At 39.6% G+C, this 27,566-nt stretch overlaps 2 protein-coding genes across 10 annotated transcripts; one reads left to right on the forward strand and one right to left on the reverse strand.

Moving 5' to 3' along the window:
* Positions 1-1,195: 1,195 nt before the first annotated feature.
* zcrb1 (zinc finger CCHC-type and RNA binding motif 1) lies at positions 1,196-6,345 on the reverse strand. 2 transcript variants are annotated; one of them, XM_031750581.2, is made up of 8 exons: positions 6,206-6,345; positions 5,464-5,568; positions 2,642-2,670; positions 2,383-2,494; positions 2,159-2,266; positions 1,937-2,046; positions 1,760-1,847; positions 1,196-1,597 (listed from the first exon to the last, which is right to left on the reverse strand). In XM_031750581.2, the coding sequence occupies exons 2-8, from the start codon at positions 5,545-5,547 to the stop codon at positions 1,457-1,459; spliced, it is 672 nt and encodes a 223-aa protein (XP_031606441.1). In that variant the 5' UTR covers positions 5,548-5,568; positions 6,206-6,345; the 3' UTR covers positions 1,196-1,456. The 2 variants fall into 2 exon arrangements, with proteins under 2 accessions (XP_031606441.1, XP_031606440.1); XM_031750580.2 differs by lacking the exon at positions 6,206-6,345 and adding an exon at positions 5,677-5,818.
* Positions 5,757-27,565, forward strand: pphln1 (periphilin 1). Of its 8 annotated transcripts, none has more exons than XM_031750574.2 (11): positions 5,757-5,890; positions 7,235-7,299; positions 7,594-7,809; positions 8,416-8,477; positions 11,174-11,290; positions 12,919-13,097; positions 13,709-13,795; positions 14,876-14,911; positions 15,756-15,811; positions 20,331-20,468; positions 26,813-27,565. In XM_031750574.2, coding segments are annotated over exons 1-11 (1,230 nt in total). In that variant the 5' UTR covers positions 5,757-5,889; the 3' UTR covers positions 27,086-27,565. The 8 variants fall into 8 exon arrangements, with proteins under 8 accessions (XP_031606434.1, XP_039456607.1, XP_031606435.1 ...); XM_039600673.1 differs by having other exon boundaries at positions 12,919-13,091; XM_031750575.2 differs by lacking the exon at positions 14,876-14,911.
* The last annotated feature ends 1 nt before the right edge of the window (position 27,566 follows it).

Consider the following 27,566-nt stretch of genomic DNA (forward strand, 5'->3'; position numbering starts at 1 on the left):
CATGTGACCCGTTAGTGTTACAAGGTGTCAGGTGCAAATGAGGAACTGGAAGTGTTGAATTTGGTGTTATTGTGCTCTCACTCTCTCATACTGGTCACTGGAAGTTTAACATGGCACATGATGGCAAAGAACTCTCTGAGGATCTGAAAAAATGAATTGTTACTCTACATAAAGATGGCCAAGGCTATAAGAATATTGCCAACAAACAGTGGTCAAGACCATACAGGAGTTTAACAGGACAGTTTCCACTCAGAACAAACCTCAACATGGTCGACCAAAGTTGAGTGCACATGCTCAGCGTCATATCCAAAGGTAGTCTTTTGAAAATAGATGTATGAGTGCTACCAGCATTGCTGCAGAGGTTGAAGGCGTGGAGGGTCAGCCTGTCAGTTCTCAGACCATACACACTGCATTAAATGGCTATCGTCCCAGAAGGAATCTTTTTCTAAAGATAATGCACAAGAAAGCCTGCAAACAGTTTGCTGAAGACAAGACGACTAAGGACATGGATTATTTGTGGCCTTATGAGACCAAGACAAACTTAATATTATTCATATGGTGTCAAGGATGTGTGGCGGCAACCAGGTGAGGAGTACAAAGACAAATGTGTCTTGCCTACAGTCAAGCATGGTGGTGGAATGTCATTGTTTGGGGCTGCATGACTGCTGCTGGCACTGGGGAACTACAGTTAATTGAGGTAACCATGAATGCCAACATGTACTGTGATATACTCCAGCAGAGCATGATCCCCTCCCTTCAGAAACTGGGCCACATGACAGTATTCCAACATGATATCAATCCCAAACACACCTCCAAAACGACCAGTGCATTGCTAAATAAACTAAGGTAAAGGTATTTGACTGGCCTGGCATCTGTGGGGCATCCTCAAATGGAAGGTGGAGGAGCGCAAGGTCTCTAACATCCACCAGCTCCATGATGTCATCATAGAGGAGTGGAAGAGGATTGCAGTGGCACCTTGTGAAGCTCTAGTGAACTCCATGCCCCACAGAGTTACGGCAGTGTTGGAAGATAATGGTGGCCACTGAAAATATTGACAAATTTGGGCACAGTTTGGACATTTTCACCTAGAGGTGTACTCACTTTTGTGAGATACTCTGTGTGTATATACATATACGTATATATCTTTTTTTTTTTTTAAATGTGTGAATATTGTGCTGAAATAAAATATTCAGAATCACCTTTGACATTTAATAGAAAACTGGCAGCATATAAAAAGATCAGATTTTATTTACAACCAACCAAAGCAGTACCCAAACTGTTTGGCTTTTTTTTTTTTAAATCTGATTTTGCACTAAAAACATAGAATTGACACAGAAAAAATTCAAACTTTATCAACATATGATAAAGTTTGAAACATATTTTACACCTGCACAAAAAAAAACAGCTAAAAAATGTCCATATTTATCCAAATAAAACGTTCAAGTCTACGCATCCATTAGTCACTGAGCTCCTCCTCATCACTGAAGTATGCGCTCTTTTTGATCCGTGGCTTCTTGGAGTCTGACGACGTTGAAGCGTGAGCATTATCCTCTGCCTGCCTCTTCTGTTTTTTCTGTTCTTCCTCGATACAGGCTTGCTGGAGGGCAACAAATAGACAACAAATATGTCAGTGCTGACAGTTTTTCATTTATTTTGAGTCAGACTTTCCATAATGTAACTTTGCAACTCATAATGCAATCCTCTGAATCAAAACTTCTAGATATTTTTAGGTAGATATTTCTTGTCTTTGCACCCTTACCTGAAAAGCTATGGCTTGGCTTAGGCTATCTAAAGCCGGGTCTTCTCCCTCTTCTTCACTTTCTTCTTCTCCTTCTTCTTCTTCTTCGCTAAAAGTAAAAAAAAAATAAATAAATAAAAATGTAGATGTACTGTGATATATTCTGTTGCACAAATATATATGCCATAAATTACACACGTTTGCTCGGGCTGTTGAGCCTTTTTCTTCTTTTTCTTTTCTTTCTTCTTCGGAGGTTCTCTCTCTCCCAGCATGTTTTTGGGACACGCGTAGCTCAAATGTCCAGAATCCTGACATGTGTCATTGTGAAAACACAGAAAAACTATCACAACTGCATCTCTAACTGTAATAAAATTTGCCACACAGGACCCAAAAATTAAAAAAAAGTAGATATTTACTGACCCCACATTCGTAGCATCTACTTTTGTCTGTGTAGTTCCGTCTCCTTATAAATTCTGCTGCTCGTCCATTATCTATGGCAATGCTGGCTTTAACCGTTCTGCCAAATAACTGGGAGGCAAAAATATTTCACTCGCTCAAAATCCATTACAGAAACATCGCTGGCAGAAAGCCTCTGGGTTACGCTTAGTGAAAAAAAATCAGTATATAACCTTGCACAGGCTCACCTGTTTGTTGTTCACTGCTCTTGCACAGTTATGAGCCGACTCTCTATCCAGGAAGAGAACAAACGCCACTCCTTTACTCTGCCGAGTGTTTTTATCCTTAACCACCGTGACCCTGAGAGAAACCATCCTAGTTATTAATACCTGTGAGGAAACGACTGAGGCAGAAACTGTTACATCACTTCAAAACTACCAAATTATTGCTTTCTGTTGCATCATTCATTGCTTATGATTTCCAAAATAAAATAAAATAAATACTTACTTTACAACTTTGCCATATTTGCTGAATAGCTGAAATGACACACAGTGATTTGTTTCAGTGAGAGGTTCTTGGATTCAGAGACCGCTGGGGAATTTCACTCTTTTCATGCATAATAAACATACAGCGAGGTCCAAATATACTTAGAAACTGACAGAGCTGTCACTTTAGCTCACTTTACAGTTATATAATGACTGTAGGCTTAAGGTGCAGACAGCCAGCTGTAATATCAGAAAAACTGGTGTGCTAGGTAACATAAAAACACCTGGATGACAACATCGGGGGATAATCATATGACCATTTCTATGATAAAGTAATACCTGTTTAACACATCTACACATCAGACATAGCATTATGTTCGCCTCCCTAATATCACCTGGTCCTCCTTTTTTGCCAAAACAGCCATGATGATCTATCAAGCCATGGACTCCACTAGATCCCTGAAGGCATGCTGTGGTATCTAGCACCAAGATGTTAGCAACAGAACCTTTAAATCCTGTAAGTTGCGAGGTGGAGCCTCAATGGATCAGATTTGTTTGTCCAGCAGATCCCACTTGACAACTGATTAGATTGAGATCTGGGGAATTTGTAGGCCAACTCCTCAAAGCATTCCTCAACCATTTTTGCTTTGTGGCAGAGCGCATTATCCTGCTGAAAGAGGCCACAGCTATCAAGGAATACAATTTCCACGGAAGGGTGTACATGATCTGCAACAATGCTTAGGTAGGTGTCAAAGGAACATCCACATGGATGATAAGACCCAAGAGTTCCCAGCAGAAATCTCTGTCTCTCTTTTATAGTGCATCCAGGTGTTTCAGTGGTAACAAACACAGACCACAGAAAGCGCCAACAATGGCGACGTGAGCATCAGAACTGGACCATGGAGCAAAGGAAGAAGATGGTCATATACTTGACAAAGTGACATCCTCAAACCCATGCCGAATTTGAGGATGGGACTTTGCACTAAAATCTGAAATGTAACCCAAAATATAATGTGCATGCAATCCAGGAATTTTTGAAGGCCGAATGATCTGCCTCAGCCAATCAATTAATCTCACCTGAGCATGTACTGGCAACAAACCCAAATAGAAAGACCCTCGAACATATGACCGAAGAGAGAGGTGGGGTGTGCCACGAAGGAAGTTAAACTGAAAGCCAAGCTTTCTTTGCTTAAGCTGCTTGACAAAACCTAAAATCCCAGTCAGAGATCACAGGTGTCACAACTATGGTTATTAACTTTCCCTGTTAAGTCAGGCTTTCTGCTTCAGGCTTTTTATGTGCCTACGTAAAAGGAGAGTTGACACGTCATGTGGCTCATCAGTTAATTCCAACAACTTCATTTATAGGCATTATCTGAGGAACAAGTGAGAAATCTCTATAAAGACATTTAAAGAATAAGATTAGAAAAAGGCATCAGCTGTGTGCAAATAAGTCGAGAGCAAATGCCACAGAAAATCGTTTATCTTAATCTCACACATTAATATATTTATTCTACCACCATGTGTACTCTCAGTGCTGCTGTTTATTTCTAATGTAAAAGCTGCACATTCGAGCTCTGAAACTTTAAACTCGATCAACTGACACTGTCCAGCCTGATGATGGAGATGTGGAAGTCACTTTTTTTTGTGGCCAGATCAAGGTGAAATATTCTTGGTAATTAAAAATATCAGATCAGTAATGTATAAAACAAATTCCTTAGACTCTATATCATACTTGTAGGAAACTAAAAAAATAAAAACATTAGTAAAAATATGGCACATACAGCCCATTTTTAACCTAATGTCAGAAAATAACATGCTCTAGACCACGTTATGTGTTTAATTTAGTTTCCATGGTGATCTAAGCAGGCAAAAAGAAAATGCATGGCAAAGCATCACAAAATAGGAAACCCAATTTTTGGTGATCTCCATGACTTGAAATGTCAGGCAGTCATTGCTTGAAAACTATTTCGTATATTAATAAAGTGAAGTGTTTATATATCTTCTTGTTCTCTTGACTGCTCACTTTATGAGGTCGCCACAGTGGATTATCTGGTTCCATCTCACCCTCTCACTAGCATCCTGCTCTGCATAATCTTTTTCACAATTTTGATGAATCTTCTCTGGTTGACCTCGGTTCACCTATTTAAATCATTCACATTTACTATCTCTATACTGCACCTTCACTGCTAGACCTGTCTCCCTTCACACACACGTATTTTGTCTTGCTTTTACTGACAGACTTTCATTCCTCTTCCATCTGCTCCCTACTCTCACTACAGATCACAATGTCCTCTGCAAACATCATAACCCACAGAGACTCCTGCCTGACCTCATCTGTCTGGCGAGCCCTAATGTAATCCCACCCCCACTTTCACCCATCTATCAACACTACCACATACCTCACCGCTGTCTCTCTGTCCTTATGCATGTCCTGCAACCAAGCACTCATCCTTCTCTGCCCCTCCTGACTTTCTCATACAGTATCACAGTTCATATCAAATGCTTTCTTCAAAAACACTATGCAACTCCTTCTGACCTTCTCTGTACTTCTAAAAAAAATACTCTCAAAGAAAGCGCCGCGTTTTTAGGGTTTTTTTCTTGACATGAAGCCATACTGCTGCTCACTGATGGTCACCTCTCTTCTTAATCTTCTGTTCAACAACTCTTGAAGAACCAGAGCCCCAGAAACAGGAGCATAAAATAGCTGCAGTTCCTAGACGCCTTTGTCCAATCCCTTGAATGAAAGCTGAAAATCTTTACAACATTTGTTCTTATTTTTTTTTAATTTCAAGTTTGTGGTGGTGGCACAGGACAATCACTTAAGAGTTACAGGGACAAACTTACCTTGTGCAGGTCATTGTTGGTGAGAGAGAATGGCAGGTTCGACACATAGACGGTACTTTTGCTTGGTGCCAAACCCCCGCTCATACTGGACTCAAATAAAACACTCTGAAAGACACATGATGGTCATAAAGCACATAACCAGCAGTTCAGCCTAATACATCCACTATCAACACAGCATTATTCAATTTAACGTTAATTCGAGCAACTCCCTACCTTCACAGTAGTTCTTACCAACACCACACCGTCCGTTAGAATAATGCCAAAGCTGTTTAAAAATGTGGTGTGTAATTTTATTTACACGGAGCAGTTGTTCAGCAAACGGGAAAAAAAACGCCGTATATTGCGCGTCGCACTTTGATGACGTGCACAACGTAAATAACGACCGTGGCTACCGGGAGAAGCTAAGCTAACTGGGCGACAGAGGAAAGTAAGCTCGATTTGTTATTTTTCAGTTAAATTATTTACCTCTATAGTTTATGTAGATGAAGCCGCAATCTGACGTACATATTAAAGGATTTTGTTGGTGGCCTTAACGATATATTAACTTACTACACAAACGTGCTGGTGTTTGGTGCATGCATTGAAGCTAGCTAGTTAGCCGTGATAGCAGCCTGGTTTACATCGCAATTAGTTGTAAATTTACCATAGAAACAGTAGTGATGATTTGTTAACGATAGTGTTTAGTTGCCATCAAGCTGATGACTATGTTGACTAATATACTGCGGATCAAATGTACTTTAACCTGTCACGTTAGGTCAGTCTTGTTCTTTTGGCTGCTCTCTTTGGGGGTCTTCACAGTGAATCATCTGCCTTCATCTTACTTTATCACTAGCATTCTCCTCTGTGACACCAACCCTCCACGTTCTCCTCAACTACATTCATGAATCTTCTCTGTAGTCTTCTTCTTTTACTCCCACCTGGCAGCTCCATTTTCCACATCCTTTGTCCAATATATCCACCATCCTTCCTCTGTACATGTCCAAAAATCTCTGCCTTGCCTCTAACTTTGAGAGCTATCCCTCTGATGTACTCATTTCTAATCCTGTCCATCCTGGTTACTCCCAACGAAGATCCTAACATCTTCAACTCTGTCACCTTCAGCTCAGTCTCTTGTGTTTTTGTCAATGCCCCCATCTCCAAACCACACATGACATCAGTTCTCACGACCATCTCTTTTCACTCTTGCTGCTGTTCTTCTATCACAAATCACCCCTGACATTCATCTCCACCCACTCCACCCTCCATGCACTCTCTTCTTCACCTCCACGCTAGGTCATATAACCTGCACAAAGTAATCTCAGCCTGCTCACTTGCATTTCAGACCGCGTGCCCTGTCTTGTCTTTGATGTTTTCTGTTGATGTCTGCCTTGAAGTCTTTATATGAACTTTCTTTATAGATTGTTTTGAGAAGCCCAAAAAGCCAAAAGAAAAAGAAACTGTATGTAGAAACTGTACCAATATTCAAAACGTTTTATGTATTAGACAAGTTCTTTTTGCAAAAGCTGCTTTTGTGTTGAAGCCTGCACCTGTGTGAGGCTAAAAAGGTGCTTCACTTCAGACAGTTTCAGATGAAACATTAGGGAACCACAAGATTCAAGTTATCTAAATAGAACAATGTCATCTGTGTTGGCCCTCAATTTCATGTCAGATGGCTTCTGAAAAAAAGTTCTATTTAATACTTTATTAATATTGCAGCTCGAAGAAGCTAGTCCGACCACACTTGAACAGAGACACTGTGGTAACAGTATGTTTCACTCTTTGCCCGTTTCAGTGACTTACAGGCGAGAAAGGAGTATACGGGAGGTGTATGATGAGCGCTTTTTAACAGACAGGCCGGTGAGCTCCTCTTTATCACTGCATCCCATTTAATAATTCCCGCATGCAAATTATGCCTTAGTAGTTTTCTTTATTTATCCCTTGACAATTCCTGATTATTATTTTTAATAATTTTTATTTATTTTTTTGTGGATTGAGATTGAATAATAAAATAACACCAGGAATGTTTTTTAAAGATTTATTTTCAAGTTGCCATAAGCTCTGGATCAGACTTTTTTTTAACGAAAACTGAGCAAGAATTGAAAAAAAAAAACATATATAATTTTTAAAAAAGGTATGTGTGTGTGTGTATAGGGTCCATACCCACGGGCGGCTGGAGGGGTTGAGCGAAGAGGCCCCTTTGGGAGGCCAGAAGATGACTATAGCCGTGGTGGCTACGATTATGAAGGAGGTCCCCGCTTTTACCCAAATGGAGGCGGTCCCCGGGGTTACCATGAAGATCAGAGGGGTTACCATGGAGATGGCCCTCATTTCCCTGCTGAACGCAGAGCCATTCCACCTTCAAGGAGGGTAAGAGTGCGATTTTCATAAGTAATTTTGTTCTTTTTTGGTATATTGTAATCAAATCGGTGAACTACATGTTTTCAATCAAAAGCAAGCAACCTCGTTCATACACAGTGTAATGGAGACCAGGGGAGGCACACGGATTTGTTTTTTTGTTCAAAGTCTCTACAGTTTCGATATTTCCCATAATATTGTTAGTTTAAGGGGCCAATCCAAGGACAAAATAGTTAACAATATAATTTAAGATATTTTGAAACACATATGTACTATGGGCATCTATTGAACTCCATCAGTTTGTTCTTAGACTTTTAAATTCCCTTTATAAAGATTGTGTTGCTCTTTAATTTTTCTGCTTTTTTCCTATATTACTCTTTAGAGTTTGTGTTTACATTTGAGTTCTAAAATTGTAAATTTATCTAGCCGTCATCACAGCTAGTTTGTCATTTCTCACTTATCAGTGGGTTATGTATGCAAAATAAATACAATGCTTTTTGTCATTTTACACTATTTTTAACCAGATGTTTTTTTTTTTTCTGTCTCAAGAGATAACAAATAATATAGAAGTGGCGAATAAGAATGATTTTTTTTCTCCACATTTTCTTTGTTGTGTAGGAGGACTATCCTTACAGGGTACCCAGGGATGACCCCCACACAGGGCGGCCTTTGGAGTTTGGGTAAACTGTTTGTCTTAAGATTTGTTTTAATATTAGCCTTATCAGCCACATTCTGTATGCGTACAGTATTCCATCCATCCTCTTCTGCTTAATCTTATCAGGGTTGCAGTGGGGCTGGAGAATATCTCAGTTAACATAGGGCGAGAGACAGGGTACGCCCTGGACAGGTCACCAATCTGACACAGTGCTAACACAGAGAGAGACAGACAACGATTCGCACTCACATTCACAGCGATGGGCAATTTAGAGACACCAGTTACCGTAGCCCCACTAATGTGTTCTTGGACTGTGGAAGCAAGCCAGAGTACCCGGCTTCCTCCCACACACAAACACGGGGAGAACATGCAAATTCCACACAGAAAGGCCCCGGCCAGATGGTGTATTTGGACTGTTGCTTATTAAAATGTTTTCATTTTGGACAGCAGGGGACAGTCTTGTTCTATTCACTTGATGTTACGAGCAAGTCATTTGTGTTTAGCTTCTCTGGTTGGACTTGGGGGGGATTTAGGGGGGGATGTGTTTGTAATGTTTGTGTACATACCAGCAATCACGAGTCGTGGTCTGTTTCTGACCCATATTGGCCTGTCTTACTTCATTTCCTTTTCTTGTGGTCTCTGCTGAGCTCTCCAGACTCTTAGTTTACACAACTGTTGGTCTAGCAATGTTGGCTAAACAGTGTCTATATTTAGGCTAAACACTAGGTTTGCAGACATTTAGTTGACAAATTTACAATATCCTCTCAAAATACTGGTTCAATTCAGTGTGATTTTTGTCTGTTAATAGACAAAGGCACCACTAATTAGCTGTAAATAACATTAACAAATATGAGTCAAAATTTATTTTACCTGTGTGTAATGCTGATGTGTGATAATAGCACATTAAATAGTGCTACGTAGCTTATTTGAACATTATTAAGAATATTTTAATATCCAGTACAATCAGTGCCCTAAAGTGTAGTAAAACCCTCAATGTTGCATTTGCATTGTGCATATTTCATTATTAAAAACACTGATAAGGTTTGCCAGTTATATCTGTGCTCTTTGCTACTGCCAAAATAAAAATTATATATGCAGTGTAAGTTCATGTTACTTAACTGATGAGTCACTTTCCACTCTGTAGTGTTATGACTTTAACAACAAAGAGCGGAGGTAACTTGCATGTCTATGTAACACTTTGTTCACTTTGTGAAAAGTTGAAGGATTAGCTTTAATTAGTTTAATCCTCTCTGACACTGAGATGTGGTAAGAGACCTGTAGGTATTATGTCGTCACACATGGGTGCATTTTGCAAATGCGCTGTTTGTACAGTAGCAAAATTCATGAACAGTACTTGGGCATAAAGTGTACTCACTGGATAGACCAATCTAGGCAGGCAGAGAGAGAAGAGGGGAAAGTTGAGGATGATTTTGTTTTCATAGCTGCGTCGGATGCATGGTTGTTTAAGTTGTCTAAAATTCTTGACAAAAGGAGGGCAAAAAGCACAAAACATGTTTTTTCCCATTTTAGGATTTTGTTATTGCAAAGCAAATATCCTGTATTGCACAGGATGAGCACGCAAAGCGCTTTACATAACATGTCTCATTCATCTATTCATATCCAGTCATGCAAGCATTTTTTTCTGAGGTAAACTGTTTTCTATCTAACATTCACACACATTCATACTCGGATCAGTGCATCAGAGAGCAACTTGGGGTTAGTATCTTGCCCAAGGATATTTGGCATGCAGACTGGGGCAGACAGAGACCAAACCACCAGGCTTCCAACCTGCTCTATCTCCTGGACTAAAGCCACCCTTAATACTCCTTCTAGTGTAGCCTTAGACCATTTGGATGTTAATTCTGTTTCCTGTCATGTTTTAGATACACAAAATATCTCCTTGATATTTCTTTACACAACTGATACTAAGAAAAATGCTGCCCTTTATCTTTAGCCAGAAAGCATGTGTCCAGTCAACCTGTTTGAAGTAAGGCTTGGATTTGTGGCTGTTGAAAGAGCTCTAGCTCATGTGGTCACTTAGCAGATGTGAATTGCTTTTTGAAGATTTGTGCTTCAATGAGAAATTCACTCTGTGGCTACGCCGTAACTGTGTCATACATCCTTCTGAACCGTAGCCTGACATGCACCTCCCTAGAAATGTACACATCGTGGTTGATCTGTTCAATACCATTGATTTCTCCTATACATCTCCAGCTACTGTTTTGCTGCAGCTTTTTTAATTTAATATATCAGAGAGAATAACAATCATCACCTCATTATAGGTAATAACAATCATAGTGTCAATTAAGTACTCACAAATGTCAGTAAATTTCTGAAGAGAGATTGCAGAATGGACATGAGGGAATGTTCAAAGAAGTGGAAAATCTTGAGGGACAAACATGTTTGTTCCACTGAAAAAAAACTGACCACAACAAAGAGTGAAGAACCAGGAGGGGAAAAAGTCCTACCATTTTATTTGTTTTTGTCATGGTTGACACCACATATGAAACACAGAGACAACACACGGTAACTATCACATAATGTTCAGTACACAAGCATAGATGCTGGCAACGCCGCCGGCCACTTACATAGGTTATGTCATAGGCTCTACAAAATTTCCCCAAAGATATCTAAATAAACACAATGTACTACACTGTGTGCTTATCTGCAAACACTAACTTGTGTGTGTGTCTGTCTTTTATTTTTTGTTAATCCCCTCAGTGCCCGTGCACCACCACCTCATAGCGTTAGAGGCCAAGGCATCTATCCAGCACCCAGAGCGCTCCCAGAGAGTGGGGAAGACACACTAGTACAGGCTATACTAAACCTGGACAGAGGGTAAGAGTGAAAGCCATTAAAGAAATGTCTTAATTTATTATATATAGCACCTACATTTTTAACCTCCTAAGACCCGAACTCTTTCATGGCATGCATTTTTAATTTCTCTTTGCTATTTGGGCTGATTGGGACCTGATGAATGTAAAAACAAATAATTACCAGATTTTTTTTTTTCCTACCTGATTTTTGTTTCTGAGAAAAATGAGGTCCGCATATGAGGACATTCGTTTAAAATTTTGATAGAACAGTGGCAGTATAATGTCCTCGTAAGTATATATCAGGCCCTTGTAGAGCAAAACTAATCAGCATTTGACAAGCGTATTTTGGTCTAGACAACCCAAAATGTCATGTCCACATGTGGACGCCAGGTCCTAGGAGGTTAAAGTACCTGTCATAAAAACAAAAAAGCACAATTGTATTTTAGATATCTGTCAACTTGTTTAAAACTGAAAATTCCTACATCATTTGGGGCATTAAACTGAATTCACACTGTTTTTTATACCCAAGTTTTAGCTGGCACACTGGACTTCTCTAGAAAAACCAGGCATAACATTTAAACACTTAAACTTTAATGTTCAGGAATGCAAGTAACTAACTTGGCATGTTATTTAAAAAAAAAAAAAAAAAAGTAAAAAAGATAATGTGGTTTACTATTTAAATTAGAAAATTAATACATAACAACAATTATATTTTAGCATTAAAAATATAATTTTGATTAAAGAGCTTGCGCATAGCAGTGGATTATCTATTATAGAACATAAAAATGATTTTGTTAATTACCACATTTTAGGGCAGCTGTGACATAAACCTTACATTGAGTGATTGTTTAATTAATTTGTTAAGCACTGTATATAATACACACACAGCCCTTTTTTTCTTGCTTTGTGACCTCAGCCACTTTCCTGTTGACTCTATTGTCTTAATTAATGCTCATACTGTAAATGATGGTCCTCATTAGGATAAAAAAAGGAGGTTAAAGCAAGGTGCACTGTCCCTCAGTTTCTGGGTCAGATCCACCCCCGTCTCATTATATCTGGTTTCAGAACAGCAAGATGCTCATGGTGAAAACTCACTTTGAAGCGTCAAACCTTACTAACCTAAATGGGTGGTTACATCCTGCCTGAGGTGCCACCATTGTCTGACTGTGTAGCTGTTTCGCTGCAGATAGGCGAAGTTACAGTCAGAGAGGGAGTGTTTGATTAGCAACAACAGCTACTGTGATCTTTAAATGAAAATGTTTGGGATGCATGTTTTAAAATATTAAAGGGAACAATAGTTTTCAAGTCAATAAGGCAGTTTTTGCAGTCTTTTGGGGAAATTACGGTTTTAAAAAGCCTCTCCGCAAATACCTCTGCAAACGGATATGGGTAGCATAAATAAAACATAAAATAGGAATTTGTTGCACACAGCAGAATGACCTTACAGTGCTAGGTGGCAGCATTGTTCTGTGTTGATACATAAATGAGTGAGAGAGGTGGAACCGTCATTGGGCCAATGTAAATTGCTGCTATTAGATTGCAATCAGGAATAACTTTCCTCAGATAATTCACAAAAAAGAAAAAAAAAAGCTTTCAATGTTTGGACCTTTCAGATTTTGGTAGGGCTCACATTTCCTCTGTTTTCCCCAGCGAGGACAGAGACCACTACAGGAGAAAGGCAGCCCCGTTTCCTCCCCTCAGAGATCGTTCTCCCGTGCGCCGAGAGGTGGCCCGCTCCCCGCACAGCCGCTCTGGCTCCAGCGTCAGCAGCAGAGGATACTCACCAGACAGAGCCAAGAGCATCCCTTTCCCCTCACAGCAAGGCAAGAGTATGTAGAAATCTTAGTTTCCCCTCCCCTGATGCAGTATGCAGTGCTTTTACTGGCATCACAATATTGATAAGAGTTTAAAACTCCAAAGCAAATCACCATAACATGTGGAGTAAATTTAATAAGTCGATAACACAGATTAATACAATATAAATTCAATAAAGTGGCACAGCATTAATAAATACTGCAGAGAGTAAAATGGATAAAGTAATTAGTTCTGGTCTTAACGATCCAGCTGATGGAACAAATTATGTAACAGCACTGCTAAAATGGAGTGGAAAATGTAGTCACTGCTTCCACTGACAAGTTTTACTCATAAGCCATTTGTTGCCTTAACTCAGGAAGAGGACATACAGCCTCTGAGTAAACATTGTTCATTTGGAAAGCTAAATTTTATACTAACTATCCAGAGCCCAAAAGTAAATAAGGTAATCTGTGAGTGCCTGTAGGCCCTGATTCAAGGTCATGTTTTAAGTTCAGCTCCTAAAATGTGCATTGTTGTGAAATGGATTTTATATATATACTTTTTTTTTTCTTCCATCCTTCATTTCTTATTTTACTATTATTCACTGTCTGTCCATGGCTGTTAACCTGGCTGACCGGCTTTTCAGGTGTGGATGGTCCAGAGAGTCACACGGGTGTTTCTGAGCACCTCTGGGGGCCACTCTTTCCTCAACATAGTGGACATGACACTTTGGGTCTGTACATTGAGCTATGTAAATAAGCTTAGACTTGGGTGACAGTAAGCTGGGTTGTTGTTCCTTTCTTGCATCCTTTTCATTTTGTGTTCTGTCTTGAGAAGGATGCAGGAACAGAAGACTTCAGACTTTTTAAATTTCAGTGACTTGAGAGTCGACTCGTCTTTCAAAAAAAAAAAGGATTTTACAAAGGAAACTTTTTGACACAGACATTTTTTTCACCCAGGTCTTTTGTAAGTTATATCATGAAAGTAGTTTCTGAATTAGAGTTTAGTACAGACTTTGCTGTATTGTGATCAATGCCATTTCCACTACCTGTTGCGGAGGTACATTAGCACGTTTCATGGTTCCTGCACTTTTATAAAGTAATATTAAAAATGATTTAAAATTTCAGAGGTCTTCCAATTGAACACATTTTCATCGCAGATCATATTTAGTGTTATATTACACTTTCATGACTACAAATACATCTTGTCTGGAAATACGTTTTGATAAGATGACTGTGTGGGAACAGTGAATTTTACAGCTTATCTAGAAAGTGGCTGAATAATGTAAGAGCATCATGCTCTTTGTTTTTTTAGTCCCACCCTCTCACTTGGAATGTTATGGAAAACCAAGTCCACATAATAGATTTCCTGTAAGACCACCAAAAATTATTAAATAACAGTACTGTAAAATGCACAAGTGCTAAAGTATCTCCATGTGCGGTGCATGTTCTTTATTCATTCTTGTCTCTAATCCCTCCAATTCCTCTGTTTCCACCAGTGTTTGTTTTTTTGGGGGGGGGAGGTTGGTTTTGTTTCTTTTGAGGTCCACTGCCATCTTCAATGCCGGTCATTTTTCTTTTAAATTTCCATTTGATTGGTGCTTTTTCACTCATGAAGTTAGTGCTTAGCAGTTTTCATGGCTAACATGGCAAAATGTTGCCATCTGAATCCATGATTTGAACGAGTTTTAAGAGTAAATATTTTTAGGGAAGCATTAGAGTAGTAGTATATTCCATAGGTTGCTTTTAGATTAGAAAACCCCATCTATTGTGATGTACTTGGCCGGTGACCTTACGGTTTGGTCTTCCAACAGGTTATGAAGAGACTTATTCTCAGAGCAGGATGATTGGTAAGTACAGTTCAGTATAGCTGTCTAAGACTGGATAGACTACGTCTTGTTTGATGAGTTAATAGACAGATTAGCCACTTCTCCTGGATTATATTTCAAAATGTATAGCCATGCATTCCTTTGTTTGTTCAGTGGAAATGAATTAAAAAGTAAGATGAGGTGACATGCAGAGGATTTGTTTCAGATATATTGAAAAGTTACAGTTGTCAAACCTAATCTATTCACAGTCTGCGTAACCTGAGAGAGACAGAGAGTGTTTCTAATGTCTCCAGCAGCCAGCCTTGCTCCCCGTTCTGTCTGCCACTTTGTCAGGCCTCATAAAGATGCCACCAGGTCGTGTGTGCAAGTAGAGGGGAGAGGGTATAGGATGTCTGATGGATATTCCTGTAGCCAAAGCTTCCACTCTGGAGTGTTTTTGTTTCATTTCTAGGTGCTTGAAGTTTGTTAGTAGAGTTGATTACAAGGCTTTGGACAGCGCAGTGTTTTTCTTATAGAAGGAAAGTCAGTAGAGGAAGAAACTCCTCCTCCAGTGACTGGAGAGGAGCCGTGCATTCAGCCAATGAGGTTCAGAGCACCGTTGTGTTTCTTGATTGTTCCAGACCTTCTAGTGTAGGTACCTCACTGGATCCTGGAACCAGACTTCCAACACATTTACAAGGCTGCGATCCCCATAAGCACCCTCATACTTACTTTCCAGACCGACTTGCTTGTCTTCTTTCAGTTGAATTTCTGCTTCCCTCGTCGTTTCATCTTTTTCTCATTTCTTATTTTGTTATTCCAAATATCTTTTTTACTCTATCTTCAGTCTTACTGTTTCTTTTTTGTCACGTTTCAATTTCTATAGACAAAATTCCTGGCCTGTCAAGAGAGGGATCCCCACAGAGTGCAACATCTGTCAAGGTACTGTTTTTCTTGAGGTTTTCATGAAGGATCAAAAACATTAAAGGATCTTTCTAAATTGTGTTTTTTTTTTTTTTTTTTTTTTTTTAAATAAATCTTAAGTACAGCAGTGGAGTCTCAGATGTTCTGTGCTTTATTTTGTTTGCATACCATGGTGTCTGCCTATGTCACTGTACAGCGGGATACATCTGGAAGTCCTTAAATTCCATCCTCCTAATAAGTGTTGAGTCCCATCAAAGTATGTTAATGGGTTTTAAAGTGGTCCTCATGCAGGGCATAAAAGCCATCGGGCCTCCACTTTGTTTAACTTTGTTATAAGCGGACTTCAGTTACAAGAATTTGTAATGATACGGGGGAAAGAGCTCAGGTGTCAACAAAAAAAACCCTTTTTGTGTCAAATGTGGATATTTCTTGATTTTTTTGCTGATAATGTTTTGTTTTGCTGATGTCATCCATCTCCAACTATGCAGAGGAGTGTAAATACAATCAGTTGTGATTAGGCGCATTACATGTAGCTGTGGCCACCCAGAAGTGTAGAGGAGAAATCAGTAGCCCAGGTCATAACTTTATCACAAGATCTTAACCACAGAGTCATAAGAAGTGCCTGTGTAACTCTGGGATGTGTTTGCACTGTTTATAACAAACAATAGTTTACTTTTAAAGAGCACGTCTAACTGCGTTTCGCAGACACTCAGTTTCCTGTTGATGTCGCAGGGAATGGGTCTCGTGATTGCGACAAATTAATATGGGGCATCGGGCTCACAGGGAATCAGTAATCGTCAAGATTCAGGTCAACACCTTGTGTGTGTTTGCATGCTCTGACAACTTAAAAAGGTTTTGCTATTATAGCTGATTGTGTGAGGGTTAAAAATACTTTGCACCGACGTAATTACATTACCTCTTCTAAATGGAGTCTCTGTATGCATGTATGCCAGCAACTGTTTATCTGGATGTCAAAATTATCCCATAATCAAGTTTTGTTTTTGTTTTTTTAAATGTGGTTATTTTAAAAACAACATCAACAAAGTCAAACCATCTGAATATCACATTGTATACACAAAAGGACAAACTAGTGCAAGTGGAGGTGTAACTACTTTCATAATCACATGTAATTTGATAGAAATGAATATCTGAATATACAAAATTAGATATTCCCTTCAGTTATTGTGACCAGAATAATTCACAATATTATTATAGTGAAATATAAATCATTAAGAAAAAAAATACATGCATTGGTACAATATAAACATTTCTTTTTTATATATATCACCGTATTAGTCACAGCCCTAATATACATCACAAAATAAAGTAATTGGGTTAAGTGATATATATTCATATCAGATATTTGACACCTCAGCAAGCTCTGCACTGAAAACCGTTTAACAACAATAATCTTTTCCCTAACATGAAACAGGAAGTAATTAAATGATCAAGGACCTGTGCAGTGCACGAAGCTTTTATCACTGGCCTATTTATTATTCAGTCAGCACAGTTAAAAGTTCCACAGTTTTACTGTCTAGACACTCTACAACCATTCAGTTGACTAATGTATGTTATTAGCCTAATGTTGCTGTTTTCTACACACACAAACACAGCTTGAAAGAGTTGTTAGGACTAAAAAAAGTCAAAATAAAGAGCTTGGCAAATGTTAATACCGTTAACCTTCAGTTATCCAGCTCATATTCGTCCACTTATTTTTCCCCAAGTATGGTGGGGAAAAATAAGTGGACGAAATTTTCATCCTCTCATCACACCAACAACAGTGTATCTGAAGTGATCTGTTAACCCCTCGGCAGTTCTGGGTTCATGCACCTTTTATGTGCAGTTTAAGAAACATGTATGTAGTTTTTACCAAAGGACGTACAGAGTTCAGCTGTTTGGATGAAAGATGTTTTCTTTTATGTTATGTTATGTTTCAGAATGTTATGAGTCAGTATTGCAGTGGATCTCACGACTCTACATCGTTGCTTTCCTGGCTTCAGACGTCAAAAAGGGGTTGTGCACTATGTACACATTTATGCATTTATGGCTTGTACATGTGAAGAAGTTAGACATAAATTCACCTTGACATTTAAGTGCCATTTCAAGACAGTTTTATGTCTATTCTGTTCAGATTAGTTGTAAGGGTGTGTTGTGGTTCTAAAAACGTGCTGTCCGACCACATTGACATCAAGTGTGTATGTGCGATCAGAGCGGTCACACTTGATTCAGATGGCAAAGCCAACCATTACAGGCAAGGAGGGCTCGATTTTTCGTCCAAATTCCCAGTGGAGGCGATGTCGTCACGTGGTTGTGTACACATGAAAATAAGCTGAGTAACAAATAACCAAACAATCACCCTCAGGTTTATACACGAGAAATTACAAGATGCAGCATATAAACAAAGTTCTTTCTTCTCCTTCTAATGATCATTTTTGTCAGAACCACCTACCACCGCCAAATCAACTGCTGTGATGAAAGTTACTCAGCGCCCCACCCCTCCACACGCACACATACATGCACACTGGTGCTTCTGCTGCTGTGTTTGATCTAGCCTGTGGTGCATTGTTGTGTGTTCTCGGGGCACAAACACATAACCTTGGCCAAGATGAAAGGCGTGCGCTGTGCCCCCAGTAAAGCTTTGCACTAATGGTCCTGGTCACTGCCTGCTGTGGGGATTCAACAAACACACAGGCTTTCTGGAGCCATCCCAGACAGGAGACACCAAAGACGGGACCTAAAGAGCACCACCGGCTCTGGCTTCAAGCCAGGGTGGGCAGGGAGGTCATCAGCAGGTTTCATCTCAACACAACAAATTCCTGTTAGATAGAGTGTAATGGTTTACCAGCAAAGGGCACAGATCTGCTGAAGGAAGCAGGAAAAAGTAATACAAATGCTCAAAGCACTGCTGTAGAGTGACATTCAGTCACTGTGATATTTTTAGGAATTCCAGCAGCGTGCATTCAGGAATGGCAGTGTCAGTGGGTTGGCCACTCCACTACTTTAACCTAACAAACAACTGAATATAGCTATGAGAGACTTAGGATGACTGGCTGATCAGAGTATGAGCCAGCAGATGAGCATGCTGCAGCAATCAGAATTGTCATAGCTGTTGAATTTTGGCCTCTAAAGTTTGATAAGTTTAAAAAAAAAAAGTCACGTGCTGAATTGACTGCAAAGAGAGAGATCCTGAGGAACTTTGTGATGCTTGCTCAAACTGTAAGCATTTTGATAAACTAAGCTGTTACATCAGCGTGATGATGTCCAAACTATTACATAGAACAGTATTAAGTCCAATGCTGTTTCTCCATTTTACAGCCAAGAACAAAATTCAGTTCCACTTCTTTTTCAGAGTTTACCCATTCTGCTGAAACAATAATGTTTTGATTTATTACAGTTAACACAAGATCTATTTTGAGCCTTATCTTGAGAGCGGAGCACGATTTCCAAGTTAGGCTATGCTTTGCGAGTTGAAATAAAGAGACTCAGACAAGGGATATTTTTCTGCTGAGGTGCAGTAGATCCGATCTTTCATACAAGTCCAAGCATATACATGGGACTTCTCCCAAGCATAGCTTCAGGGAGAGTATTGGAAGGGGGAATAATTGGATGATGCTTTGCACTGTGCTTTTTTATTATTATTATTTTAGACCACACTCGGCTTTGTGATGTACCATCTCCTGTAATTTCTTTCTAGTCATCTAGGGATGAAGTATGACTTAGTTGCCATGGCCTGTTTCCCTTAATGTATGAGTGGACTTTAGTCATGGTTGGGCAGTTCTGCTCCTTGGCCTTCAAACTTTAATAGTATCAGGAAATGAGCAAAAGAAATTGACCACCCATCCAAGTCGGCCTCATTTCTTCCCTTAGCTCTCTCTTGTGGCTTTCTCGGTAGTATTTATGGATGCCTTGGTTTCCAATCTGCCCATTAGATGCTTAATCATGGCTTGTCTGGCTGTGATTTCTTTGCTCTGAAGATTCTGTCTTAAACACCGCTAAAGTGTGAGTTTTATGGTTTTCCGTGTTATAGATTGGTTCTACTAAACTGCAGGGTTAGTGCTTGGGTAGAAAAGCAACATGAACATTAAGCTAAGTTTTGAGTTGTAACAAACATTTTAGACTTTTCTTTTTAGTCTGTCAAAGGCTCTAGCTATATTTTGTGCCTCAGGTATAGATTTCTATACTGGAAATTCTGTGTGTATGTTGCTTTTTTCCACTGAGTCCACTCTGGCTTTTCAGCTTTACTGTATGCCTCATCAACCACGTGTCTCCTTCAAAGTTAGAGTCAGTAGGTCATGTCGTAGCACAGCATTGACTGACTGGGCTACAACTTACTGACCTACATCGTTTACAATTCAATGTTGTGTGATTGCTGTAGTAGAGCAGTAGTATGCTTTTTAAAATATTGAATGGTTTTATGATTTCTTGGCATAAATGTTTCATGGCAGTGGTATATACTGTTAGAAATAACCATTCTGCTGCTTTCTTAGTTTTCCTTAAATACCCCTGCAACTCACACCTTCCTGTTGTGTTCCTTTAGGAGGAAAACCCCCCTCCAGAAGGAGAAAAAGAAGAGCCACTGGTAGCTCCCGTCGTGGAAGAGAGCCAAAAATCTACAGACAATTTTCACGAACGACGAGCCTTTGCCATCGCAGCCAAAGCCCAGGAGATAGAAAAGGTACTTTTTTCTAATACTTAAAATTTTCACATCATTGCGTTTTTCTGACCCGCCTTTCCACAAGTTTTCTGATTGGGGTGATACAGCATGTTGTCCACTAATCACAGGCTCCTGCGTGTTTTCCTTGGTCATGACAAGTAATTTGCTCTTGATGGCAGCAAGAACCTTGCATGGCAGCTCTACCACCAGTTATAGTGTGTGTGTTAATGAATGAATGTGAAACACATTATAAAGTACTTTGTAGAAACCTGTGGATAAGTGCAGGCTATTTGCAGTTTTCTTGTGCTTCTAGCAAAGAATAAAAGTCAGATTTGGATTTATATACTATATAGGATTTTAAATTGGTAATCACAATGTATTCCAGGGATGTCTAAACAAATTTGAAGGTGTTCGTTTTTGGGAAGGAAAAATCACTGTATCCCCAAACCCTCTCATTAAAAACTGCTAATTTGTCAGACTTTTCTATAAATGTCAACTTTGGCAATGCAGACCACATTCAGTACTCTTGGCACCACATTCCCATGCATATGGCTCACATGACTCACATGTGGCATGCTTTACTGGATAGGCACTACTGAAACAGCCACCTATTATGTTCGTAACAGGCAGGAAATTAACTTTGCTGTCTTCCAGTCACAATGCTGAGTACCTACTGCTACCCCCTAAATAATTTCACTGTTGCGGCCACATTTAGAGAAATGGTTAATTATTTGAAAAACGGGAGGCCGGTTTCTGTAGTTGCCAGCATTTTCCTGGTAGCTTCTCTTAATCTCCCATCCTGACTCACTGACTGCATAAACCGCTCATTATACAAAATATCTGCTTAATATCGCACACGGCTCAAGCATGGCCCCCTCGGCGTCTGACTCATCTTTGCAAATGCTCGCACATGAAGCAGTCTGCACACCGGGGTTTAGAAACATTAGAATGATATACAGGGTACAGGGGACACATAAATGAAGGCAGCAGCTAAGAACGGCTTATTCGCTGTAAAGAGCCGTGCGTAAAATAAACTGAGAGGTCGACCGCTTAACAGAGCTTAAAAACACCCCAGGCTCGAGGTTCCAGCTCTGCTCTGTTACCTAATGAAGGCCATTCCTGCACCAGTGAGCACTGCTGGTGGTTTAACTGAGACCATTAAACCTGAGCTAGCTCTGCCCTGGAGCACAGACTGCGCCCTCACATTGAGCTGCAGCACAGAGCCTATAGGCTGTAACAGCATTGCTGCTGACGCTGCAGCTTCACGCCTGTTTTATAGCCTGTCTGTGTCTTCTCTCATTTTTTTAAAGCAAACTTTATAACGTCTGAGCTGTGTGAGCATTATTTCATGTTTCCAGGTATTATGGAAAGTTAGTTTAGAATGATTACAAAGACCCGTGTCAGCAATCTGTAGGTACTTTACTGCCATCATCAGTATTACTCATAATTCTCTGCTATCTTCTAATGTGGTGATTCAAATCTAGGTATACATGTATAATAAACAGTTTGAAATGAAAACGAAGAGGGGATAAAGTATTGCGTTTTCACAGGGATATGAGGTTTCAGTATTTCCTTTCAGGATTTGCGATTCTTAGATAACCATCAGTTTCTATTGACAGCTGCAGCTTTTTGTTTTCCCTGTGCCTTTCTCTGGCTTTTGTGATCTTCAGATCATCCGTATGTGTAGGTCGTTTGCGATTTGGCAGCTCTTCTTCTCTTCCATGAGAGACTGAAGTGTTTATCCCAGAGCTGAGGTCAGAAGATGAGTAATTGAATCAAGATTTTTTTTTTTCTCACATAAAAGAAGGATCACGGACCGAAATAGAAAAGGCTGTATTTTTAAAGCGTCACAGAGAATTGCTTTCACATGATGGTCTTTTACTCTCTGAGGTGGCAGACAAACCGAGCAGTCACTGGAAGCTGTATAAGCACTTGTCTGGTGACCAGTTTAAAGCCCCATTTTGCTCTGACCCACAGCTAAACATACTTAAGCTGTTCTTTCTTTCTTTTTTTGGCTCTGAAATAACAAAGTCACTTTCTCATGTGCTCTTTAAATTAGCAGCAGTATTCCTGTTGGTGTGGGCACTCGTGATAAGCCATTTGACAAGTGTCAGCCAGATGTTTGGCTTTCTGCACCCAATCTGGTCTAGCCATCTCTTCTGTACACACAGCCACAAATGCACAGAATCCAGAAGCCCCTCAGAAGCTATCCAGGTCATAATCTAAACTTTGTTTTCGTGGTTAAGTGAAGCTGGTCTTCTTGACTTATAGTCTGAAACCCCTTTCTGGTTGTCAGAGTTGACTTTGGCCACAGGACAGACTAACCGGTTATAGTGAGTGACAAGGCATGAGAGGCAGTCAAGGGTATTATGTTTGGTTCCTCGTAGGGCCAGACTGCCGTACAAAGGGAGTTTTATTTCATTTGTTGAGGGATCTAAATGTATTTGACAGAAAGCCAGACACTTCCAGCCTCTTGAGGGCTTTTTAGGTGCAAAGATGACAGAGCTGGACTGAGTTGCCAACTCTAATGTTTAAAATTTGTTCCGTTTCTCTCATTTCTAAAGCCCGGCACACTCACGGGCGAGATTTATAAAAAGGATTTGTCCTGCAGGGGTGAACAGCGAGCAAGATGCTCCTATTCTCAAACAACCCCACCCAAAGTCGAGACATGCTCCTTTCCTTCCTGGTTGGATAACGGGACAGATTGCAGGAAGAACTTTGTCAGCACATTGTTTAGAAACAGCTCTCCCTGTATTCACAGAAGGTGTAGACCACTCACCGATTGGATGCGTCCTTAGAACGTTTGATAGGTCCACTCTGTTAGCTGATGAAAAACCAAAAAGGCCATTGCTCTGTAACTACATTCATCGTGCTGGGGATGGTGGCTGTCGCAGGTCTCCTCTATATACAGACTGCTTGGTCTGTCAGTTGCGTAACATCTTCTGCTCAATTGTTTATTGTGCATGAGGAATGTATAGAAATGCCCAGAGGACAGTGTGTTTTTGAATTTATTTTGTAGTGTTCCCCACAAATTTCCTGTAAAATGATTTATTGAACATTTCCCATCGGCTGCTTTTGTAAACAAGAGACCTGGATAAGGTTGCATAAGCTGTACTGTAAATCCCCCAGTAGGTTTGTGTATAAAGCTTTAGAAATATCTGAATGGGGTTGGTAGGAAATATGATTTCCCAATGCTGTCCAATTAAAAATGAGTAATTATGTCAACCCGAAAACACAACAGTTTTTAGAGCCAAGTAAAATCAAAGTTAACCACCGCTCTTTTCTAATTACAGGTATTGGTTTGTTATTACAGGTAATCTGTGTGTTTGAGTTGGCAGTACTCCAGGTAGTCAATGTGAAATTAAGCTAATCTAAATTAAGTGAAAGTAATTTAGTTTTTTCCTAGTTTACATCATTACTAAACCGCATTTTAGGTCAGGTGTAACAAGCATCTCCTGTAGGCTGTTTTACTATTCAAACAAATGTTAAAACAAGCTGCAAACAAGCTAACGTCTTTCAGCTAGCATGCTTTTAATAGTAAAAGATTTATTGAGTAAATGCAAGTTAATGTTATCTGCAACAGTCTCGTGTATATCTGCTCTTGAGACTGTGTTGGGAGACACAGTAAACCTGTCATCCTGGAGGAATTGGTAATACCTGCAACCACTGTAAGTGCAGGTATCACCTCATGCTACCCTCCATGTTTAAAACCATTCGTCTTTTGGCGGTTGTTTCATTGTTGCCCTTCTAGTGCACTGCTAGTTAATTTCATTAACACCAAAGTAGCTGACACTGATTAACAACCCCCTCTGCTACTTAACTGACCAGATCAATATCCCAGAATTCTAAGTGACTTGATGCTATACTGATTAAAAAGTGCTCCTTTAATTTTTTTTTATTTGAGCAGTGTGTTACACCTTTGTTATTTGTCTTCTGCTGACTGTTCACTGTGGATGGCTCCTACGCAAAAATAAAAATGTTTCATTTTTCCTCCCATTTGTGCTCAAAGCATTGTCAGCAAGGGTTTGCAAAAACTCTCATAGTGAAATCAAACTTGGTGGAAAAGTAGAAAAAAAACAACAGGCAAATTGGTTTGGCTCCAGTTTTCTTTCTTAAAAATTACTGATAATGATAGATAGATAGTACACTCGCAGTGTCCTAGTTTAATGCATACTTTGGAAAGTTCCCATCTGTTGGAGAACAAGGACAATAACTGTGTTTGACAGGCGATCTCTATTTGTGAGCTTTTCTCCAAGCACACTTTCTGTTCTAGTGAAAAATCTATAAATAAGCCAGCGAGTTAGAAAGCCCCGCAGCACAGAAGCCACCGTTGGTATCCGGTGAATGAAGCTCTCCCTTCCTCCCTGGCCTAATTTTACACACACAGGCGTGTGGGCATATGTATAAACACACATGTCCACTCATAACCCTTGTCACTGGAAATCTCCTTGTATGAGACTGGCACGTACAGTTGAGGCTTGATATAATAGGCAGCTGTATCTGTAGTTAGTCATAGAAGAGAGTTACATACAAATATATGTCTAAAAAAACATGTCCTAGAAGTTATGCAGTCCGTGTTAGACAATGGAAAACAACCCAGGCTGTTTGTTTTCAGTTAATCTTTGAGTATACTGGCAAAAAATAGACCAACATATCATTTTGAGTCTGGAAAAACAACAAAATAAAATAAACCGAGGAGATGGAAACAAATAGGAACCTAACAATTATTTCACTTGAACAGATTGTCCTGGTTGTTGTTTTTTTTCCCCTCCTATAGTTGCATTTAATGTCACATACACCACATAACATCTAACAAAGTTTATGTGGTTTTTAGATTTCAACCTACCCCAACAAACTGTTGAATCAGCTCTCTCCCCCTGTGTTTTAAGGCCTAGGGGACAGAACCAGCTGAGCAAGATTCCAATCTGGCCCACAGATAGCCAAAATTGCCAAAGTATTAGACTTTTAAATGTATTTTTTAAATGTATTTTCATAGGTTTTAAAGATTTGGCTACTGATAAAGACCCTCCCCCATGGTCATTCATACTACACCAGGGTAAATAAGTAAAAGATAAACAATGAAACAACAAAAAAGTTCCAGTTTTCCACTATCTACTACAGAACCTTCATTTTTTGGTTTTTGGGTTCACGTTAAATAAGAGGCATTTTATGTAAATTAGCAAAATGTTTCTGTTTTAAAATTACAGGACAGTCTTTGCAATGAGCTACTAGAACTTTCTCTGTAATTTTATAGCCCATTTTAAAGCTCAAAAGCTCATCCTAACAGATGTATTACTGTATATTTAATACAGTAGCATTTCTTTATCATGCAAGTCATGATGTTGAGATAGCACTTCTTTTTCTTATATGTCAGGGATTAAATGTGTAATTAAACTTCTTGATGAGGATAGAAAGTGGGCTTTCACTGGTCTGGCCCACTTAAGATCAAAGGCTGTAAGTAGCATCGAAGTTTAAGCTTTCAACTGTCATGAAATAGTGAAGGTAGAGATTAGAGAGCCACATCAAGTTTGTCAGAGGTTGTAGTTATTTTGGCAAAAGTGCAGACAAAGTGTTAATTTAGAAAAGTTATTTGTGTGTGTGATTTTTAACATGCATCTTACGTCTCAAATGTATGTACGTCCAAAAACTCAAGAAAATGAGAAATAAAAGCTGCCCTTGTGTTGCTGAATATTTGTGAGAGTGGGAATTCACGACACGCCGTGTTATTTTCCTTCCCTTACAAAATGTAAAATGGGTCCATAAATATTATCTTCAGTTGAGCGGAATGATATTTTCCCCTTCATTCTCAGCTCATTTAAAGGATCATGACTTAAAAGCAAATCTGTGTTTTGGTATTTTGCAAATCAAACCACTCTGTGTGGAAGCACAAGCTCCCTCCATTGTTTTGAGACATTATAGGCTCAGCGTGAAGTGGCGGCTCCCAAACTAGATTCCAGCACCTCCTCTTTGTCCCTCTAACACCTGTTACAAGCCTCCGAGCTACCACTGAAGTGTGGTTTTTACTGCTACCCTGTCCTATATCAAGTGCCCCTATTAAACTTGAGAGGAAGAGTGTTAATCTTTTGGCGCTGTATGAGGTGTGTTAGCACCAGAGTGATCAGCTTAGGCACAGTGACGCTGGAGTATTTACACCTAGGCGACAGGTAGAGCAGGAAGGAAACAACTCCCCATCCCCTCAATTAAGAGCTTTTCTCTCAAAGCTGTGCCTGGTAACACTTAACATACCTAAATCTAAACTGAAAAAGGGTGGAAATGTCTTCTGAGTGGTTTTTGAAGGTAAAGTTTTCCTCTTGTTTGTCTCTTATTATTATTTCATTTTAATTCATCTTTTTTCCCTCGACCAGGTGTATCGTCAGGACTGCGAGACGTTCGGAATGGTGGTGAAGATGCTGGTGGCTAAAGATCCCAACTTGGAGAAGCAGCTGCAGGTTCCCCTCCGAGAAAACCTCGGGGAGATCCGCGAGCGTTGCCTAGAGGACCTCAAACACTTCATCAGCGAGCTGGACGACGTCATCCGGCAGCCTGAAACTTCCACCTGTGACTCAACCACTCCCTCTACATCCCAGTCAGGTCATAAACTTTCAAAGACAGCAGTCAATCACAGCTCATCTTACTGACGCATCAGCCCGACGTGCTGCGTTAATGTGAGACAGAGGAGGAAGGCTTGATGGTTTGAAGTCGAAAAACAGGTAACCATGGAGAAAACAGGTCACCATGGAGAGAGGACATCCTTTGCAGGAAGGACCAGTGTTATTTTTGAACGGACCATTTTTACCTTCAAGTTTTCTGTGGGAATTTATCAATCATAAAAAAAATGTTCTGTTAAGTTTTGTCAAAAGAAACACGTTCTTTATTTAAAATTATTCTCGTCTCACATTGTGAAAATGGTTAACAAGGGGTTTATTATTTAATCTTCTTTTTGATGAGAATATTTTGTGGAGAGCAGAGATTCAGTTCTGCAGCATGATCGTTTTTTGTAGTATTTTCAGCTATGTACATTTTTCTTTTGTAGCAGATATTTGACTTGGTGCTGCTAAATTTACAACAGGTTAACTTACTTGTACAAAATTTGTACTGTAAAAAAACTGTTAAATTCAT

Source organism: Oreochromis aureus, linkage group 17 (assembly GCF_013358895.1).
Source record: "Oreochromis aureus strain Israel breed Guangdong linkage group 17, ZZ_aureus, whole genome shotgun sequence".
Taxonomy (NCBI): Eukaryota; Metazoa; Chordata; class Actinopteri; order Cichliformes; family Cichlidae; genus Oreochromis; species Oreochromis aureus.

Coding starts and splice junctions, on each gene's coding strand:
- zcrb1 (XM_031750581.2), bottom strand. CDS start 5,547: ATGAGCGGGGGTTTGGCACCAAGCAAAAGTACCGTCTATGTGTCGAAC. Junction 2,495..2,641: donor AAATATGGCAAAGTTGTAAA/GTAAGTATTTAT, acceptor GGTTTCTCTCAG/GGTCACGGTGGTTAAGGATA. Junction 2,047..2,158: donor GTAGATGCTACGAATGTGGG/GTCAGTAAATAT, acceptor GACACATGTCAG/GATTCTGGACATTTGAGCTA.
- pphln1 (XM_031750574.2), top strand. Junction 14,912..15,755: donor TTCTCAGAGCAGGATGATTG/GTAAGTACAGTT, acceptor CAATTTCTATAG/ACAAAATTCCTGGCCTGTCA. Junction 15,812..20,330: donor AGAGTGCAACATCTGTCAAG/GTACTGTTTTTC, acceptor GTGTTCCTTTAG/GAGGAAAACCCCCCTCCAGA.